At 48.7% G+C, this 19777-nt stretch overlaps 1 protein-coding gene across 9 annotated transcripts in view; it reads left to right on the top strand.

The window, feature by feature from the left end:
- The window catches only part of RALGPS1 (Ral GEF with PH domain and SH3 binding motif 1), a 298169-nt gene that overhangs the window by 15711 nt on the left and 262681 nt on the right, over positions 1–19777 (top strand). For all 9 annotated transcript variants that reach the window (XM_043916818.1, XM_043916823.1, XM_043916822.1 and 6 more), the window contains exon 3: positions 17716–17837. In XM_043916818.1, the coding sequence (XP_043772753.1) occupies positions 17781–17837 (57 nt within the window). In that variant the 5' untranslated portion in view covers positions 17716–17780. The remainder of the gene's footprint in view (positions 1–17715; positions 17838–19777) is intronic.

Below are 19777 nucleotides of genomic sequence, written 5' to 3'. Positions count from 1 at the left end.
GACTTTATAAGTAGAAAATTCCTAGGAGGATGCAATTAAAGTGTACCAGAGGCTTGCTGGAACTAAAAAACATGGCTTTAATTGGTGGTTTGGAAGGCCCAGTAGAAGAAATGCCTCAAAACCCAGAAAAATAATAAAAAGAAATGGAAATAATGAACTAAAATGTGAGATGCTCTCCGCAAGGAAAGACCTTGGAGACCTTATCCAGGGGACCTAGCATGGAGTCATGGGAGTTCCAGAAAGAGAAAAAAGAATAGATGGAGAAGTAATAGAAGACAATAGAAGAAAATGTCATTGAATTGAATAAAGATTTGATTCTTCAGATTAAATGGATCCTTTCATCCCACACAAAAACCAACACTCAGACCTACTTTCAGTAAGTCCTAAACTCCAAGAAGAAAGAGAAAAATCTTAAAATTTTGTAGAAAGAATGAACAGATTGTGATCAAAGTAGAGAGAATTAGGCTGACATTGGGCCTCCTATATGCAGCCCTGGAGGCTGGAAGATGGTGGCCCGGCATCTCCAGACTGTTCGAGGGAGAGGGCTGCAGTCCTTGCTGTGCCCATTGAAATGTCAGTCATGGTCATTGTGAAAGAAAGGCATTTCACATGTGTGAGGACATAAAGCACAAGTCATCTGGTAAGTGTGCCAAGGAAAACGTCCAGCGAAGTTCTCTAGCCGAAGGACAATTAGAGCAGAGTCCCTGGGGTGGGGACATGGAGAATGAGGGGGCAGTGAACAGCAGTGCGCCCTCTAGCTCACAGAGACTGATCTCACGGGATATTGCTACTGTGACGTGGAATTTTTATTTTGTGTTATTAAGAACTTTTAAAGTAGAGGAGAACTGTGTGAGAAAACATAGTAGGCTGAAAATTCTAAACCATCTCTGTAAAACCCAAGCCTTTGGGAGAATGGATAGGAGAGTTAGGAAATGAGTGTTCCACTTTTAAGAGACTTAAATAAACATAGGGAAGATAAAAACCAAGGCATTGTTATTTATGTGTGTTACAGAAAGAGAAATAAAGGCTCAGTTTTGACTTTTGGGGATCAGAAGCTGTATTAGGGTTAGATTTTGTTACATGTAGTAGATAACCCTGGAATAACAATGACTTAAACATGTAGGAGTTTATACCATTTCATGAAAGAGTAAAGAGGTTTGGTGTGATGGAATCCAAAGTCATCACAGAGCCAGGTTCCTTATGTCTCACTGCTCTTGCTGCCATAGCAGATTGCCTCCTGACTCAGAATGGCTGCTTGAGCTCCAGTCATCACATCTGCATTCTAGAAGCCAGAAGGAGAAAGTAGAGAAGAGGCATGCCTTTTCCCTTTCAGATACTTCTCAGAAGTCTCACACAGCACTAACGTTTACATCTCACTGAGCAGAGCTTAGCCACACCAAGCTACTAGGGACCATGGGGTGTGCTTAGCTAAAAATAGGAGTTTTCTTGCTGGAGAAGTAAAGGAGAAAGAAAGAAGTTGGGAATTTCTGCCTCAAAAGATCATCACTAGCAGAATGCAAATAAAAAAACAATAGTTTTCTGTTTTACCTTTTTAAGTGGCAAAATGTTAACAAAAACGGATAAAACCAGTGTTAGCAAGGGACTGAGGGAAATGAGTGCTCCCTGACACTGCTGTTGGGAGTATGAATTGTTCTAACTTTTGGGGAATATAATCTGAAAATATTGCATGAGTATTAAATATCCAAATCTGTCAACCCAGTACCAAGTCCTGCAGAAGCCCCTATGCAAAAGACAGTACAAAGCTGTTTTCTGCACCACTGTTTGTAGTGGCAAAAAGTGGAAGGGATGGGAACCCCCATCAGCCACATATTAGACATTTATTAAAAAGCAGTCAGATCTCTCCTTGTTGATGTGAGGGAAACCCGTGATACATCATCAGGTTTAAGAAAACAAATTGCAGGATAATTTGTCTCCAGCAGTGGTTGCAAACTGGTGACCTGTAGTAGTGAGTGCCGGGCCAGTGCTAAGTGCTTGTTACATAATTTTCTTCTCACAGTGAACTTACAAGGAGGGGACTGTTGGATCGCCTCTTTTCAAAGGAGGAATTAGAAGCACAGAGACGAAGTGGCTTTCTTACGGTCACCTTGCCAATAGATCCCGGGCTCAGGAAGTGCCCAGGGCTCCAGAGCCTGAGCTCCTCCCAACTTGGCTGCCCTGCCCAGGAGCACTATCTAGTCTCCCTCTCCGATGCTTTTATGGCCAACTCACTGCTTTCCAAATGTTCAAAATGGAGAGATTTAAGTGGCGCAGTTAGCCACTGGACCCATCTGTACTCATTCCATTACACCTGCAGCTTTGCCAGTGACATGATCTGCTGGGCCCCACAAGCCTTTGAGGTTCGACCTTGGTTTCTGGTCTGAGTCCCACTTGGTCTACACGTATTTATGTTGCTTGGCACAAGGACTTGGAGGAATACACTCCTGTCTGCCCACTGTGATTACCTTAGTGTGTGGAAGGGAGTTGGCTATGGGGGAGGGTGGTTTCACGGCTTTTCATTTGTACACCCCTGTTGGGTTTGGCTTATGGCAACAGAGATACATTACTTTTGTAGTTTAAACAAAAGTCCAATAAAGTATGATTTAAAACGGTGAAATATCAAGAAACAACACAGATAAATTACTACACTTTTCTTTTTGTCATTTGTTTCTTTTGAGGTTGTCTTTATAAACGTCTGAAAGCAAGGAGACTGGAGTTTTTCTTTTTTATAAGATGAAGGTTCAGGTCATCCATTGTGTTTGCTTCTGACACCTTCTGTGTTTGAACATCTCATTCTTGAACCAGAACATTATAACAGGAGCAGCAGTGGTCCTCCCTGATCAGGAGGAAGGCTCTGCCCCGTTGTAACCTCAGAGTCAGACATGGGAAGCATGTGGAGGGAGGGTGCTCAGGAAAGGGCTTGTGAGCCCCAGAAGCCGTGGGCCGCTCCTGATGCTGCCAGCGTGACCCTCTTGCTGGAAATCCTGGGGAGGCAGCTGAGCATGGCCACAGCTGTGACCAACCAGGGAGGACGAACATAATTCAAGACAAATAGGATGAGTGCTGAGAGGGCTGGGTGCTCTAAAACCCTGTAAGGGGAGGACGCAACAGTGGGGTCCCAGCAGGGGTCCCAGAGGAAGTGACATTGAAAATGAGCCTGGAAAAGAGAGGAGGGAGGGGAAGGAGGGGCGAGGAAGGTGCAGGGGGAGAACCAGCCCCTGAGCGCACCTGGCTGTGGGAGACGCGGCGGGGCGGGGTGCGGAGCGTGGCCGCCAGCCTCCTCCAGCGCCCTTTCGGCACGTGGTCTAGTCTGCACATCTTTCCTTCCTTGGCTGGAAGCCACTTCCAAGAGGCCGGGTTGGGGAGGGGCGGCAGAGGGCCTGCACACTCCCAGCACCAAACACATCCTCCCCACCCCGGGCAGAGCCTGTGACTCTCAGTGGGTTGGGTACCTGTCAGCCTCCCTCCTTCCCTCATACAAGCCTTCCTCAGTGACCTTGCCTGCTGACCCTCTCCTGGGAGCACCAGAGGCCTGACCACCGGGATCAGGGCCAGAGGGATGGTGAAGGCAGGTCTCAGCCACTTTTAACTTGACACCCCTCTGGGCGGCAGCTTCTGCCCGAGTCCTCCAAGAGCCAAACCTGAACCCGAGCCCAGAGTGATGCTGCTTCCCCTGCTCCCCCCCAGGAGTTGGCATCCCTTCTCCCTGTGTCTCCCACCCTTCTCAGGCTAGCAGGGGTCTCTCCTTGAAGTCCACTCATGAAGTCCAAGTGTCTGTCCAGGCGGCCTAAGCATTGCAGTCTTGCTGAGACCTTGCACCTTCCTGAAGTAGGCTAGGGTGGGGAAGTCGTTTCTTCCTTTTTACTGAGAACAAGGTGGACTGCTGGGGACTGGGAATAAAGTAACAGTGTTTAAGCTCTTAGCCCCTGCTAGGCGCTGTGATCAACCCTCTGCAGAGGGGGCCTGGATTCAGGAACTTAAAGCGTATAAAGTGCTTAGACCGCTGCCTGGTGCCCACTGCTGCTCCCGAGTGGCAGCTGGTGCTGTTCACTGTCCTCATCATAGCCACACGGGGGGAGGACAGTGCTGTATCCCCACTTTACAGAGGCAGAAACTGAGGCTTAGAGGGGCACTTGCTTGCCATCACATAGGATTCAAACCCAGGACTCTCTGAGGGTGAATGAGTAGGTGTGACTCTCACCTTCCAGGGCTCACGGTCAAGCAGGGAGATACCCGGAGAGAAGACGTCCTTGCCAGAGTGAGAGTTGCCACAGCGGGCTGAGCGGAGGGCTCACGGAGAGGCCTGGGGAATGGGTTGGGGGGAAACCCAGGAAACCCATTCCAGGCAGCATCCTCGTTGAGATGGGATTGTCACTTCCTTTTCCCTGGGGCTTCGGTGAGGAGGTACTAGTTTGGTGGTCTGCGCACATGCTTAGTTAGTGGTTGATCATCTGAAGGCCCGGATGTGGCTTCCCCTCCCAGCCGGGCTCCTGGGACCTTGTCCCCCAGGTGGTCCCCTTGGGGAAGACCCTCTGCCTCCAAGCTCAGTGTGACCTGAGGTCCTACCCCTCTACTTTATGAACCCCCAGCCTTCTTGGGGACACATGTGCAGATGGCCTGGGTGATAGCTCTGTGTTGCTTTCCTCACCTCTCACTCCATTTCTGTCCCTCGAGTGAGTACATTTTGCTGCCGCTTAGAAAGGCTCCATTGCCGTCAACACAACGGAATGAAACACCGTCATAGAACTCTGATTGAAATCCCACCATTGAAAATCCCAAGCTAAATAAATCCCACCATGACCCTGCCACCGCAACAAATCAAACTCCTTCTGTTGCGCATTTCCTTTCCAGTTCCTGTCCACAGGGCAGGTGGGTTTTTACGCATCTTTCCTCTTTTTTACCTTGAGGTGGTTGGAATGAGAGTGATCAGTTAGGAGATGACCACCAGGTGGCACCAGAGCACCAGGCTTTTGACTCCAACCTCCCATGTGTGATCCTTGTCAGTGGAGCATCCCTGAAGTGCTGGTCTGTGGAGGTTCACTTTCAATTTTCCCTCCAGATCCTGTATTGCTCACAAATGCGTTGCCTCCTTAATTTAGAAGAAGTTGGACAGTACTGGAGTGTACAGAAAGCAGAAAGTAAAAATGCCGTACAGTGACACCTGGAAGTACCGGCATTTAAGACTTGGGTGCATGAGTGCATGCTTTATTGTTCAGTGCTTAGTTGTGTCCAACTCTTTGGGACCCCACGGACCATAGCCCACCAGGCTCCTCTGTCCCTGGGGTTTCCCAGGCAAGCATACTGGAGTAGGTTGCCATTTCCTTCTCCAAGGGATCTTCCTGACCCAGGGATCGAACCTGTGTCTCCTGCATTGCCGGCAGCTTCTTTACCACTGAGCCACCAGGGAAGCCAACGACTTGAGTACGTAACCTTCTGTGCTTATGTATGAGTGTTCAGATGTAGACATAAGTATTTCAAAACATGTCCAGCTGTCATTTTCTCAGTAATCACTTCTCAGACCACTGCCCCCATTTAAAGTTGTAACCCCACCCCTTTCCCACTCTGTCTGTACTCTCTCCTCACTATACTTTTTTCTCTTTTATCACTAGCTTATGTGCCATATATTTTACCGAATGCTTTATTTATTGTCAGTTCCCCCCACTAGAATGTACCAGGGGATTTCTGTCTCTTTTTGCTGCTTTATGCCCGATACCTAGAATAGTACCTGACACATAGTACACTGTCTACCAAATACTTGCTGAATGAACAAATGAATAGGAGTGAGTATGTCCTGAATCTGCGGGCATCTTTCTGTGTCTATAAATACCGTTCTACTTGCCCAAGGCCACTCTGCAGAGCGTGAGCCAGAGCTCCTGCGGGCTTCTTTCTTTTTTTTTTTTTTTGATGTGGCACATTTTAAAAGTTTTTATTGAATTTGTTACAGTTATTGCTTCCATTTTTTGTTTTAGTTTTTAAACTTAGAATTGCTTGGGATCTTAACTCCTCTACCAGGGATTGAACCTGCATTGAAAGGCAAAGTCTTAACCACTGGACCTCCAGGGAAATCCCATGGGTGGCTTCTTTCTGTATTAACAGGACTTCATCATTTCATGCAGCATTTCAGAACTGTATCCCATTTACTGACTGACTTTCATCTCTTTCTTGATGTCTTTTCCTATACAAATGTTTCAATTTTAAACATAGTTAAATCTGTCAATAAATTCCTTTATTTTCTAACTTTTTATCACCCTAGAGAGGACTTCTTCACCCCAGGATAATAATAAATAATAATAAAAAAAAAGCATAGTGACTTGTGTCTCCTTTGATATTTTTATGGCAGTTAATCTTGATCAAAACTTTATGGGCTTTTCAGGGAAGCCTGGTGTACTGCAGTCCCTGGGGTCACAAGGAGTTGGACACAACCGAGGGGCTGAACAGCAGCAGCAGCAGATGGCTCAGTGGCAAAGCCTCCTCCTGGCAGAGCAGCAGACGTGGGCTCAATCCCTGGGTCGGGAAGACCCCCTGGAGGCGGACATCGCAACCCCCTCCAGTATTCGTGCCTGAAAAATTCCATGGACAGAGGCAGGCTGCAGTCCTCAGGGTGACAAAGAGTCAGAAACGGCTGAGCACACACACACACACACACACATTCTTATAAATGACATTGATAAAATCTTAAGTAAATTCCCTCTCAAGTGAATAGCAAATTGTCTCATCAACATTTATTGAATAATCCATTCTTCCCCTCTGTTTGAAATGTCATCTTGACCAGATATTAATTCTCATGTATAATTGATCCTATTTTCTGGACTAAGTTCTGTCCTGCTGACCATTTGTCATCAACAGGGCTTCCTGGAAGGACAGGTCCCTTTTCATTATACTTTTTACTTTTTTTGAAAACGTCTTTGCTGCTTTTAATTATTCTCCAGATGAAGTTTTAAATCAACTTGTTGAATTTCAGAATGAATTCCCTTAGGATTTAGAATGAACTTGCATTTTATTTATAGATCAGCTGGGGAGAATTGATGTCTTTACAATATCTTCTCCTTATTCGGAAGGAGTGAAATGTCTCTCCTTTGATTTAAGTCTTTTTTATGTGTGTGTGTCTAATAGTAAAGTTTCATAATTTGCTTCATAATTTTTGTACCTTTCTTTTACAGTTTATTTCTATGTATTTTCTTTCTTAGTAGGCCCTTGTGCCATTACATTTTCTAGCCAGTTATTGTTTGGATAGAGGAGACAGTTGGTTTTGTGGCCATGTGTCTAATGCTCATAGCTTTCTCTTGGATCTGATTCCATTTACTTCAAACTTTTCTAGGCATTTTTAATTTCTGGTTTGTCGTTGTCATCATTCCCTGTATTTCAATATTATTAATACAACCGATTTCACATTCTTTCTTGTTTTCTCATTTTGGCAAGATTAGTAGGAGAAGGAAAGTCTATAAGTGTGTGGACCTAGGTCATCGTCTTGAACCCATATAGTTTGATGTGAAGGTGTCATTTTCTCCATGCCTTTTGGCACTCCCCCTCCTACCTGCCTTTCCCCTTCAGTGTTCTCCACGGAATGTGGAAGGCCTTAAAACTCAGGGGTGTTTCCCTGAAGCCCCAGCTCACGTCGTCTGGAGGGATGAGCCCTCTGTTCCTTGTAGGATTCGTCCTGCCGCCGCTGCTATGCCCGCCCTTCTTCTCCAGCCTGGTCTTGCCCGCCCTGGCTTACTCTCCGGAGACAGTGTCCTTCCTAATCTGGTGGGAAGCGCCAGACTGTCCATGGTGCTCAGGACTCAGTGGTGTTTGTCAGGAAGGACCAAGGGTGTGGGTGTCCTGTCCCGCCAACCTCCTCCTCACCTTGAGCTTCTGAGGCACCTGGTCAGAGGAGGAGCAGCAGCAGAGGACAAAAGACCCTCGCTGTGAACCGGCCACTCCAGGGCTCTCTGGTCAATGCCGGTTGAAGCAAGTGATGGGCTCGCAGCCGCTTGGGGTCCCTTGCCCCCTGTGCTTGCTCTGTGTCATGGACCCTCACCTTCCTCTGGTGCTGCAGTGCTTAGGGCCAGCAGGTGGGAGTCAGAGCTGGCTGAGCCCGAGCGGGGACCCCGTCCACCCTGGGGATCTCAGAGCAGCAGTGAGAAGAGGGAGCCCTGAAGAGGCGAGCCGCCTGTGGCACCTGGCAATGCTCCTGACAGACGGGGCCAGTCAGTGACCTGGACGGTCCCTAGCCACACCAGTGCTTCCTCCGCCCTTGGCAGGGACTGGGAGGAAGGCAGGGGCCCGCTGCTCCTACAGGAAACTGCCCTCCATCCCATCCTCCATCCACCATAGATGGTGTGTGTTTGGCCCACACGTAACAGGCGTAAAATACCCAAACCTCCACGCCCCGGAGCGCAACCATCAAATCGTGGTTTGTGTGGGCAATGGCGAGTCCCTGGCGTCAGACCTGGTGGTGGAGCTTGTGCGTGTGCGTTGGGGGGTGGCCTATGGGGTGGGAGGTGAGGGTTAGGATCCCTTTTTAAATTTATCTTTTTATTTTGAAGTAATTTTCTACACAGGAATTTGCAAAACTGGGCAGAGCACTTACACATACCCTTCGCCCAACTTCCCTGTTAGCTCACGTAACCACAGTACAGTAATCAGGTTAACCTGGTGAATTAGTTCAGGTACCACACTATGAACTAGACTGCCGACCTTTTCCAGATTTCCCCATTCCCCCCAACTGTGTATTTTTCATTCACACTCCTCCTACTGCCTTAACCTCGGGGTGATTTCTTGTGCCTCACACTAAGAGAGCATTATTGCCCTTGCCCACCCCTGCCCCCAGGAGAATGACAGTGGTGGTTGAGAGCTGTTGACACCGGTAACAGCTGTCATTAAAGATGCAGCGCCTCGGCCGCTTCTCACGTGCACCGTTCTCTGCATCCCTTCAACCATCTGTGCCGTCGGTACCCCAGTTCTCCCCATTTTACAGATGAGGAAAGTGAGGCTTGGCCAGGTCAAGCAACTTGTCCAGGGCACAAGGTCAGTGATGGGTGAGAACTGAAATCCTGGTTTATCTCTTCTCTAAGCCACAGAGGTTACTTACTCCTTCTCCTGCCTGAGAGCTTGCTCTGTACTGTCCTGTTCTTAGCTCCTGCCGGTCCTGCTATGGTTGTAGCTTGTCAGCCTCTGGGAGGTGGGGGTGTTGAACCTCAGGCTGTGTACACATACACACACACACACACACACGTATCTATGTGTCTATCCGTGTGTGGCTGTGTACACACATGCTGCCCCACACTGTGTGAACGTGTTAACTTTGGGGGACAGGAACTAGGGGTGGAGTCATGGGGACTTTCTTGTTTATTTTACACCTTTTTATCCAGTTTATGTAATTTTAGCATGCACATGTATTACTTTTATGTAGAGAATTCTGGAAGCCCTTCTACCTGAGAGGAGTGGGTGTTCCTCGGCTGGCCTTTCTGAGGACAGATGGCCCTCGTTGGTTTCTGCCTCCCTGGCCTTGGCACACAACATGTGAGGTGTGGGGGTCCTCAGTCCGTGCTGTCGCATCCCTTTGAGGGGGTGGCCCCACGTCAGCTGCCTTCCCTAGGGAGACGCCTGCCTGATCCTTTTCTCCAGGTTTGCTCAGTTTCACAAGTTATCTCTTTTCCCTCTGTCCGCCGACTCTCAGTCTGGAAACCCAGCCCTCTTGCCCCGCATGGCTGCTTTCTCTCCCTGCTGGGGGCTCAGCCGCAGTAGCCCTTGGACACAGCGGTGCCTCCTCAGCCATCTGGCTGGCCCAGCCCACTGTCTGCCCTCAGCGAGGAGGGGAGATGTGGGATGTTGAACATGCGGTGGTAGCTTGAAAGGGATGGGTGGGACATGGGTGAACCTGGCCCAGAGGGATGGCATCTAGAGTCTCACATGCTCACGTGGCCAGGGCCTCGCTTTGAAAGCCGCCAGACACAGCTGCTGGCCAGGAGGAGGCTGGGCCAGCGCAGAGAGGGGCGGGGTGGGGGAGCCACAGTGCTGCCAGCCCTCACGGGGACCTCTCCTGGGCTCCTGGTAGGTGGTCCAGCTCCAAGGTGATGGTTAGCCTGGGAGAGACCTTTTGGTAACACAGAATGGACGTGCTGAGGTGTCTGGAGACAGGAGAGAGGGAGAGCACATGCACTTGTTCCTGACGTGGCGTGAACCATCGGCTGTGGGCACAACCCTCTTTGCTTCTGTCCCCTGCATCTTCAGTTCAGACACTGAAGATGGAGCAGCTGTGGCCAAGCCCGTGGAGGAGGGCAGGGCGGCCACGCGAGGAAGTGGGCTTGGACACGGGGTTGAGGGTCCGTCTCTGAGCTTGTCCAAAACAGTTGGAAGACAGCACTCTCTTGTTACCGAATGTTCCCGGATGTGTGTACTTTCTTGGAAACAGCCTCCACATGCACAGGAAAAAGTGGTTTTTCTGCCTTCTCCCCAGTGGTCTGCAGCAGACCGTCTTCTGTTATTTCCTTGGTTTTCTGAACCTGAGACGTTGAAGCCTGGAAGGAAACCAAGCTCCCATATGGGACTTGCCTTCCCCTCCTCGAGAGCCCACACATGCGAGACCGGAGTCTGTCACACAGAAACCAGAGACGCGGGCGGTTCTGTGGTTCTGATTCAGCTGCCACGTTCCTACGAAGTTACATCATGAGAACCGCTTTTCCTGCCTGCAGTGGTTTGTTTCCAGGGAGGCCTTAGTGAGCGAGTGAGCGTGCATGCGTGTGTGACTATGTGTGTGTGTGTGTAAGAGGTGAGGGAGGTACAGGGAGGGTGGGGAGATAGGGTTTGTCTGGCACAGGTCAGCCTGGCCAGACTTAACAGGGTGGTGCCCTTCCCTTGATGCCAGACTGCCTCCGTGTCCAGCAGGGGGCGCAGGCGGGAAGCTGTGTGAGAACGTATCCCCAAATTAGTGTAGTTTCTCTCTGAACCTCCGTTTTCTCATCTATAAGATTTTTTTTAAATGCATATAAATCCTTAGCCAACACCTGAAACAAAGTAAGTGTCTAATAGATTGTCAGGATGACAGCAGTGATCAGACTGCAGTGAGCTCCTCGGGGGCTGGCCTGACTCCCCTGCACAGGGCTTGGGGAAAGGGTCACCAAGTTTACCAAACAATCGAGGGAGTGACCAGCAGGCAAGATGCTGTTCCTGTGGCTGTAATCTCGGGTCCATCTGTTAAAGCTGACTCCGTGGGGACCCCTGCCTGGCTTCTTACAGCCCGGTTAGTCTAGGATGGGCAGGGGCTGGGGTCAGGTGAGGGGTGGGAACCTGTCCCCTGCGCTCCTAGCATGCTGGCATCTCGGTGTTGTTTCACACCTCTGGGCTTCTGCACATGTTCAGAGTGCCCACGGCCCACCCTTGTCTGAAAACAAGCCCGCTCATCCTTTTAAGACCATCCCAACTGCTCTTCTCAGTGGTGTCTTCTTAACCCCCCAAGGTGAACGCGGGGTCTGTTACACCAACTGTCCTGAGAGTAGCCCCCACTGGTTTTCTCCCCACACTACCCTGCGGGACCCTGGGGGGCAGAGGTGCGCCATCTTCGACTCTGGTCCCCAGAATTGGTCCTCCAGGTCTCAGTGGGTGGGTGTTGAGCCAACGATTGGATGGACTTCTGAGCACCAAGTGGCTCTTGGGCCACCATCTATCCATTCATAAGGGCTCCAGAGGTAGAAGTCATTTGTCCTTGATTCCTCTCTTTTCCTCTCCCCTCACATGCAGTCCATCAGCAGGTCTTATCTGTCTCACCTTCAGAACCCCTCCCAGATCCAGCTCTTTTCCCTGGGGCCAGCAGTCTGAGCAGTCCCATCTCTTACCCCCAACTGGGTTTCACTGCCCATATTTCTGGCTTCCCAGCCAGTTTTCTTTTTTTTTTTTCTCAGCCAGTTTTCTGCACAGTAGCGACTATGATCTTCCAAAACAGTGAGATCAGATCTTGTCAGTCGCCTGCTCAGAAACCATTCGCAGGCCTCCAGGTAAAACCCAAACCCCCCACCACGGCCTGCAGGGCCCAGCCTCTCCACTGCCTCCTCTGACTGACCCCCAGCTGTGGCTGTCTTTCTCCATCACAAACCTGCTGAGCTCCTGTGCATCTCACAGACTTTGCGCTCTCTGTGGCCTCTGTGAAGAACACTCCCGACTGGTTTTTATGGCTGACTCCTTCCTAGGACTCCAGCTCAAATGCTGCATCTTCACAGTCCTTCCTTGACCACCCTGGTAAATACCATTTTCCACCCTATTTTATTCCTTGAAGACCTTCAAGATCTGAGTTACCTTCTAGGTTCACATGTGGTCTCTGACTCCTGCACTGGGATTTGAGTTCTCAGGGAGCAGGACCTGTTCACTTTGTGTTCCCTGCATCTGGAACAGGGTTCTTGATCAGCTTTCCCTGAATTTGGATGGGAAAAAATGACATCTTTATTTTCCCTGACTTTTAACTGAAGTTTAGCGTCTCCCTCAGTTATTAACATAGATAATAAATCACAGTAATATTTATAGTACCTGGGACTTTGTCACCAATAAAATCATACCTACTTCCATACCACGTAGTAATTGTGGGCACGCACCTCGAAAGCTCAGGAAACTGGGCTTCCCTGATAGCGCAGTTGGTAAAGAATCCGCCTGCAATGCAGGGGACCCTGGTTCAACTCCTGGATCAGAAGGTCCGCTGGACAAGGGATAGGCTACCCACTCCAGTACTCTTGGGCTTTCCCTATGACTCAGCTGGTAACTAATCTGCCTGCATTGCATCCAGGTTTGATCTGTGGGTTGGGAAGATCCCCTGGAGAAGGGAAAGGCTGCCCACTCCAGTATTCTGGCCTGGAGAATTCCATGGACATATAGTCCATGGGGTCACAAAGAGTCGGACATGACTGAGCAACTTTCACTTCACTTTCACCTCAGAATATTTATGCTCGTGACTTCTTTGAAATTATGGCTGTCATTAGACCCACAATAGATCTTGCTACTTAATGCAATTATATATATATAAAACCTTACCTGAAGAAATACATATATTCCTACATTATAAATTGCTTTGAAAATAAATTGATAACCTAATTTTAATATAATTTGCTTCATGCATAGTCATGTGTATAATTGGTTTCCTGTGTAATTTAATTTTATTCAATTAAAAATGTCTCTGTGTGTGGGGGGGAATGTCTCTGTGAGAAGGGGCCCATAGGCTTCATCAGATGGCCAAAGGGGTCCAAGGTACAAAAAATGGTAGGAACTCCTGGCCTGAACAAGGTGTGCGCAGAGTAGGAGCTCCGTGAAGGAATGGATGGATGGCTGAATGGATGGTGCTCATCTTCACTGGTGAGGATGAGCCCCTGTGTGTTTTCAGGGTTGGGTGTCAGTGGCTTGGCATGAAATTGCCCTAACCCTAACTTTGAGGCCAACAAAGGTCCATCTAGTCAAAGTTATGGTTTTTCCAGTAGTCATGTATGGATGTGAGAGTTCGACTATAAAGAAAGCTGAGCACTGAAGAATTGATGCTTTTGAACTGTGGTGTCGGAGAAGACTCTTGAGAGTCCCTTGGATTGCAAGGAGATCAAACCAGTTCATCCTAAAGGAGATCAATTCTGAGTATTCATTGGAAGGACTGATGCTGAAGCTGAAACTCCAATACTTTGGCCACCTGATGCGAAGAACTAACTCATTTAAAAAGACCCTGATGTTGGGAAAGATTGAAGGCTATAGGAGAAGGGGACAGCAGAGGATGAGATGGTTTGATGGCATCGCCGACTCAATGGACATGAGTTTGAGTAAACTCCAGGAGTTGGTGATGGACAGGGAAGCCTGGCGTGCTGCAGTCCGTGGGGTCGCAGAGTCGACACGACTGAGTGACTGAACTGAACTGAACTTTGAGGAAAAACTTACCTGATCAGTTCTTTTCTTTCTTTCGTCTTTTTTAGTATGAAAATTATCAAGTGTTCAGGAAAATTGAGAGACTGATAGAAAGAACTGTTGGTGAATGGCAGTTGTTAACGTTAACTTGTATTTTACAGATACATTTGAAAGTATGTTGCAAATTCACTTTGCCTCTAAATTGTCAGGTACATCACTTAAGGATAAAGCCCTTCTGCTACTTAACCTCCGTATTGTTATCACTCCAAAGAAAGTGAGTAGTAGTTCAGTGTCATCTAATGTCCATATTAAAGAGTTGGACTGTGAAGAAAGCTGAGCACCGAAGAATTGATGCTTTTGAACTGCTGTGTTGGAGAAGACTCTTGAGAGTCCCTTGGACAGCAAGGCGATCCAGCCAGTCCATCCTAAAGGAAATCAATCCTGAATATTCACTGGAAGGACTGATGCTGAAGCTGAAACTCCAATACTTTTGTCACCTCATGCCAAGAGTTGACTCATTGGAAAAGACCCTGATGCTGGGAGGGATTGGGGGCAGGAGGAGAAGGGGACAACAGAGGATGAGATGGCTGGATGGCATCACCAACTCGATGGGCATGAGTTTGAGTAAACTCCGGGAGTTGGTGATGGACAGGGAGGTCTGGCGTGCTGCAATTCATGGGGTCGCAAAGAGTCGGACATGACTGAGCGACTGAACTGAACTGAATGTCCATATTCAGCTTTCCCCAGTTGAGCCCCAGGTGTCATTTATAGCTCAGCTTAGTTCTTTTGAGTGTTCTGGGATAAAGGAGGGCAGGGAGGAGGCCCACTGGCTGTGGTTGAGGAGATGGTTGAAGAAGAAGAGGGAGTGGTTTGGGGACGTATGGGGACAGAGCCCGGGTTGCATTGACCTTCTTTTTTGATTGCGGACTTGTTTCCTGGTGGCACAGGGCTCTGTGATGGGCTGAGGGCTCCGGGAAGATAACAGGCAGTCCAGATTGGGCTGGTACTTTCTTCTTTCTGATTTACCCCCAGCCCATCTTTCCCAGAAACTTCTGGGTTTGACCATGCTCCCCAGAATGGGTTTTCTCATGGGCAGCACGGATTCAGCATGTCCTAAATCAGATTCATCATCTTTTCCCACAAACCTGCCACATCGCCTCTCTTCGTTTTCTCGATGAGGTGCACAGCATCGTCTGGTACCTGGAGCCAGAGGTCGTGCGTCCTCAGCTGGTTCTCTCCTCCCCCCATCAGTGTCTGTTGTTTCTGTCCTTACCGCCTCTCAGCCTGTGTGCTAGTTTTTCACATCACTGCTGCCACCTTAGCACAGAGGCCCCTCGTCGCCTGCCTGATAATTGCAGTTGGCTTCCAGGCGGTCCCTTTGCCTTCTCCTTTCCTGCCCTTGTTATGTCCTGGGCTCCCTCCTGCTCAAAAGCTGGTGGTGGCTACAGCGCCCTGATGCTGGGTGATGTGGTAAATGCCCTCCTAGGGGCGTGTGCTCATTGGCAGGTGATCCGTGGTTCTGGTTTGAGTGGCTCAGGCGTGATAACCAGGGGAAATGACGTTGGACATTTGAGCCAGGCCCTGAGTGATGATGGTTTGGTGGGATGGCAGGGCACAGGTTACTAAACCTCTCTGGGTCTCAGAGTCCCCACGTGGAATATGGGAGTAGTAACAAGACCCACCCGAGGATGCCGTGAGGGTTAGAGGAGTTACTGGAGGTAAAGCACATGGCCCGTGGTGAGACTTCTATGGGTCTTAGCCAGTATCCATGTTGTTATTGATGAAACATTCTGGTGCATAGGGAACATGGTAGATTTAGTTTGTCTTCGTTACCTGTCTTCTTGTATAAAGATTTTATTTTAATAATAGTCTTTATCACTTCAGTTTACATCATTCCACTATAAAAATGTTTAATTGAAGAGAGGCTGTTTTTTCAAAACTCTAAATAAGCAGAGCATTATCATTTAAATGTACAGCAATACAGCCTTTGCTGTTAAGTCACTTCAGTCGTGTCCGACTCTGTGCGACGCCATAGATGGCAGCCCATCAGGCTCCCCCGTCCCTGGGATTCTCCAGGCAAGAACGCTGGAGTGGGTTGCCATTTTCTTCTCCAATGCATGAAAGTGAAAAGTGAAAGTGAATTCGCTCAGTTGTGTCCAACTCTTAGCACCCCCCATGGACCGCAGCCTACCAGACTCCTCTGTCCATGCAATTTTCCAGGCAAGAATACTGGAATGGGGTACCACTGCCTTCTCCAAATACAGCCTTTAGGATTACATAATTCTTCCATTTTACAGTAATGCTTCCCCTTTAAAAATTTGTCATGGTTTGTCACAGATTTAAAGTACGAGGCACCTAATACTAAGAAAGGATAATACAGTGTACGTAATGTAAGTGAACCAGATCTTTTCTCAAATATCAGTTCTGTCAAAAGCCTTACCAAATTTATGTGGACGTATTTGTTGCATAAATTAAACATTTTTTTGTGTTGTTAATTTTTAATATTCTACACAACTTAAAAATATGTTCCCTAGCTATTATAGGCAGCTTATTTCAGCATTTCACCTGTAAGAAACACTGATCTGTATACTTAAAATGATTTCTTGAAAACTTTCATGATATTGTCCAGCATTTAATAAAAAATGTGAAAATAAAGTCTCCAGAATATGAAGATTTTTATCCCTTGATTAGCTCAAACTATTTCATCAGTTGAATTCCTTGAGATGTTTAAGGCGGGTTGGTCCTTTAGAGGATGGTAGACTGAAACAGCGGAGAAGGCCATGGCACCCCATTCCAGGACTCTTGCCTGGAAAATCCCATGGACGGAGGAGCCTGGTAGGCTGCAGTCCATGGGGTCTCGAAGAGTCGGACATGACTGGGCGACTTCACTTTCACTTTTCACTTTTATGCATTGGAGAAGGAAATGGCAACCCGCTCCAGTGTTCTTGCCTGGAGAATCCCAGGGCTGGGTTCGCACAGAGTCGGACATGACCGAAGTGACTTAGCAGTAGCAGCAGACTGAAACAGAGGTCACTGTTATGCCCCGATGTCCGAATCCCTGAGCAGGAAGAGAGAAGGCCTCCAAGACAATGCAACTCGCAAAAAGGGAAGTTTATTGCTGACTCGAGTCAGGGCTCCTGCCGCATCCAACACAGTGGCTCGGGGTCAGAGAGCCCCGAGCCCAAGCTGTTACACAAATTTATAGGGTGAGCACACGCCGTTGGTAGTTGGTTTAAGCGGATTGGTTACAAGTTTGCAAAGCAATTTCATTGGTCAAACACACTCAAAACTTTCGCACGCGCGGGACTTTCCCGGGGGTTTCCACCCCGTTCCTAATTGGCAAACAGCGGTCAGTGTTAAGCTGATTGGTTGTATCCAGGTGGCCTGATAATCTTACCACCCAGAAGCAGGAAGGCCTACTCCTATCTAAGCTGCCTGCCATGGCGTTACTTCTGCTCGCCTCACAGTCACGAACTCTAGCACCTGGTTCCCAGGTGGCCGCCCCTGCCAAGTGGAGTCTGGAACGCCCCTAGGAAGCCCTTCAGTATGAGGAGCAGCGCTGCTCAGTCCAGCTGATGGCCATCACGCAAGAAAGTGGACCCAGTGCCACCAGGAAAGTCAGAAACCCAGAATTCTATGTGAAACATTTCAATTTTAAATGTTGGTGATTAATTTGAAAAAAATTCCTAAAACCTGCACAGATCTAACAGACCACATCTGTGGGCCATATTTAGCCCGAAGGCCATAGCTTGTAACCTTTCTTTGAGGGTATCCTCTGGGGTCACCTGCTCGCGTCCAGCACAGCTCTCTCCCAGGGTGGGATTAAGTTGGATTTGAAGACTGGTTTTTATGAGCGCCTTTGCCTTGCAGGACTTGTCCAAACAGGTTATGTCACCGACAGAGGCTGCCCTGAAGCTCCCTGTGGCCCGGAGACTATGTACAAGAGGAATGGTCTGATGGCTAGCGTGTTGGTCACCTCCGCCACTCCACAGGTACTCGGGGTTGGGGGGGAGGGAGCTGTGGGGAGGGGCCCTTGCTTCTGACCCAGGCCCCCTGAATCGAGGTCCGGGGGGTGCAGAGCTCCGTGAATGCCACCATTCTTAGCCTTCCCGGCCACGCCAGGCGTGAGATTTGGGAGGCAGTCAGCCCTGAGGATCAGGGTGTTTTCTGAAGTTGCTCTCTTCAAAGAAAAGCAAATACCTGCCCCATCCAGTCGTAGCAAGTGCCACATTCCATTTTGGTGGCAAGAAGCGATCAGACCTTTCCCAAGCCAAGCCGCGGCTGATTATAAGTAAGTCGCACATTCCGGGATGAAGTCAGACAGAAGGGTTTCCAGCTGGCCCTGCGCTCCTGTTTACCTTGCTTGGGAGGAAACGGCAGTAAGGGCTGGTGGTCAAGAGTGGCCTGGGCTTCGGCCCCTGCCCTCGGGGTTTGGGAGTTTGCTTTTCAAGTTCCATAATGGAACGGAGGTGGGCAGGGGACGGGGTTGTCATCTGAGGCCCGGGAGTCCGCCCTGTCAGATGTATAACGCCGCCGCAGCCGCTGGGCTTCTGTGACAAATGGGTAAGAGGGGAGCTCTGAGTTCTGCGCTCATTAGGCCCTCCCAATCGAGCTGGGCTTTTGAAATGAGCCTGTGCAATCAGCTAGAAGTCACAGGGGTTAATCCATTTCTTATCACCCTTTTAAAAGATTCCTTAGTTTGATCGGTGGTTCTGAAAGCAGACTTATGGGTACCTGTTAAAATTCCCAGATGGCGTCAATATAGGTTTAAATAAAGTTACTGCATCATCATCACCACCACACCACCACCACCACTGAATGAATCTGGGGCAGCTTGTGATTAATAAGGCCCCTTGTATGAGCGTGTGTGTTTGGGGCAGGTGCAATGGGGTGTTACAGGAAAGTTATAAAATCTGAAATTCCAGGAATGGACTCTGTTTGATAACTGGAGGAATCAGACTTCCATTTCCATTTACAGTTTACATTCCATCTAGAGTAAAACTTCTTTCTTTTCTAGTCTCTGTTTATACATATGAATCCATACACATATCACACACATATATGCTGTATATGTGTATATATATGTGTATCTATACGAATATGCACGTACATGTGTATCCAGAAAGTGGTGAGTGCTCAATAATATGTGTCAAATGAACCTATGAGTGAATACATGTCTTACTTGAAGTGCTCAATACATTTTGGTGACTGAGTGACATGTTTATGCAGATATATGTCCATGATTTAGTGCTTACTATATACCGGGCACTTTTTTGGTGCACTCCACAGGCGTGATCTCATTTAATCCTCACAATAACCCCGGCAGGCATGTGCTATTGTTTCACCCCCAGTTAATAGGTGAGGAAACTGAGGCAGGGAGTAGTGAATGAACTGACTTCAAATCACACAGCTGGCGGGGGTTGATAGCCAGGCCTCTGTGACTCTGGAGCCGCTGGTCCCGACCACAATGACAGGACACTCCCTGGAAGAAAGTCAGTTGCGTCAGCTGCTCCAGGCTGCTCCGTGGGAGGGGATCGTGGGCGTGCAAAGAGATTTATTGGTAGCCGCCAGCTCGGAGTTCACGAGACTGAGCGATGGAATAGACGGCCAATTCCAGAAGCATTCAGGATTAGTCTTGATTACTTTTCAGAAGTTCAGCACACATTCTTCTTAGGGGAGAATGTCCTATCGCAGTAGCCATCCCCCCACCCTCCACTCCCGGGTCCCTTGAATCAGTGTCATCCAGGGAGGGGATCCTGCCAGCTGCTTTGTAAGCTGCATTTTATACAACCCGTGCCACAGCCCTGGGGAGGCGCTTCTAATGGTGCCCTTTTACGGATGGTCACTGAGGCACAGCAAACTGAAGAGGTCAGACAGCAGCGTGCTTGGAGCTGGCTTTCTTAGCAGGCCTGTCTGATTTCAGAGCTCAGAG

Source organism: Cervus elaphus, chromosome 11 (assembly GCF_910594005.1).
Source record: "Cervus elaphus chromosome 11, mCerEla1.1, whole genome shotgun sequence".
NCBI classification, from domain to species: Eukaryota; Metazoa; Chordata; class Mammalia; order Artiodactyla; family Cervidae; genus Cervus; species Cervus elaphus.
Note: the sequence above shows the minus strand (reverse complement) of the source record. Positions and strands in the feature narration are given on the sequence as shown.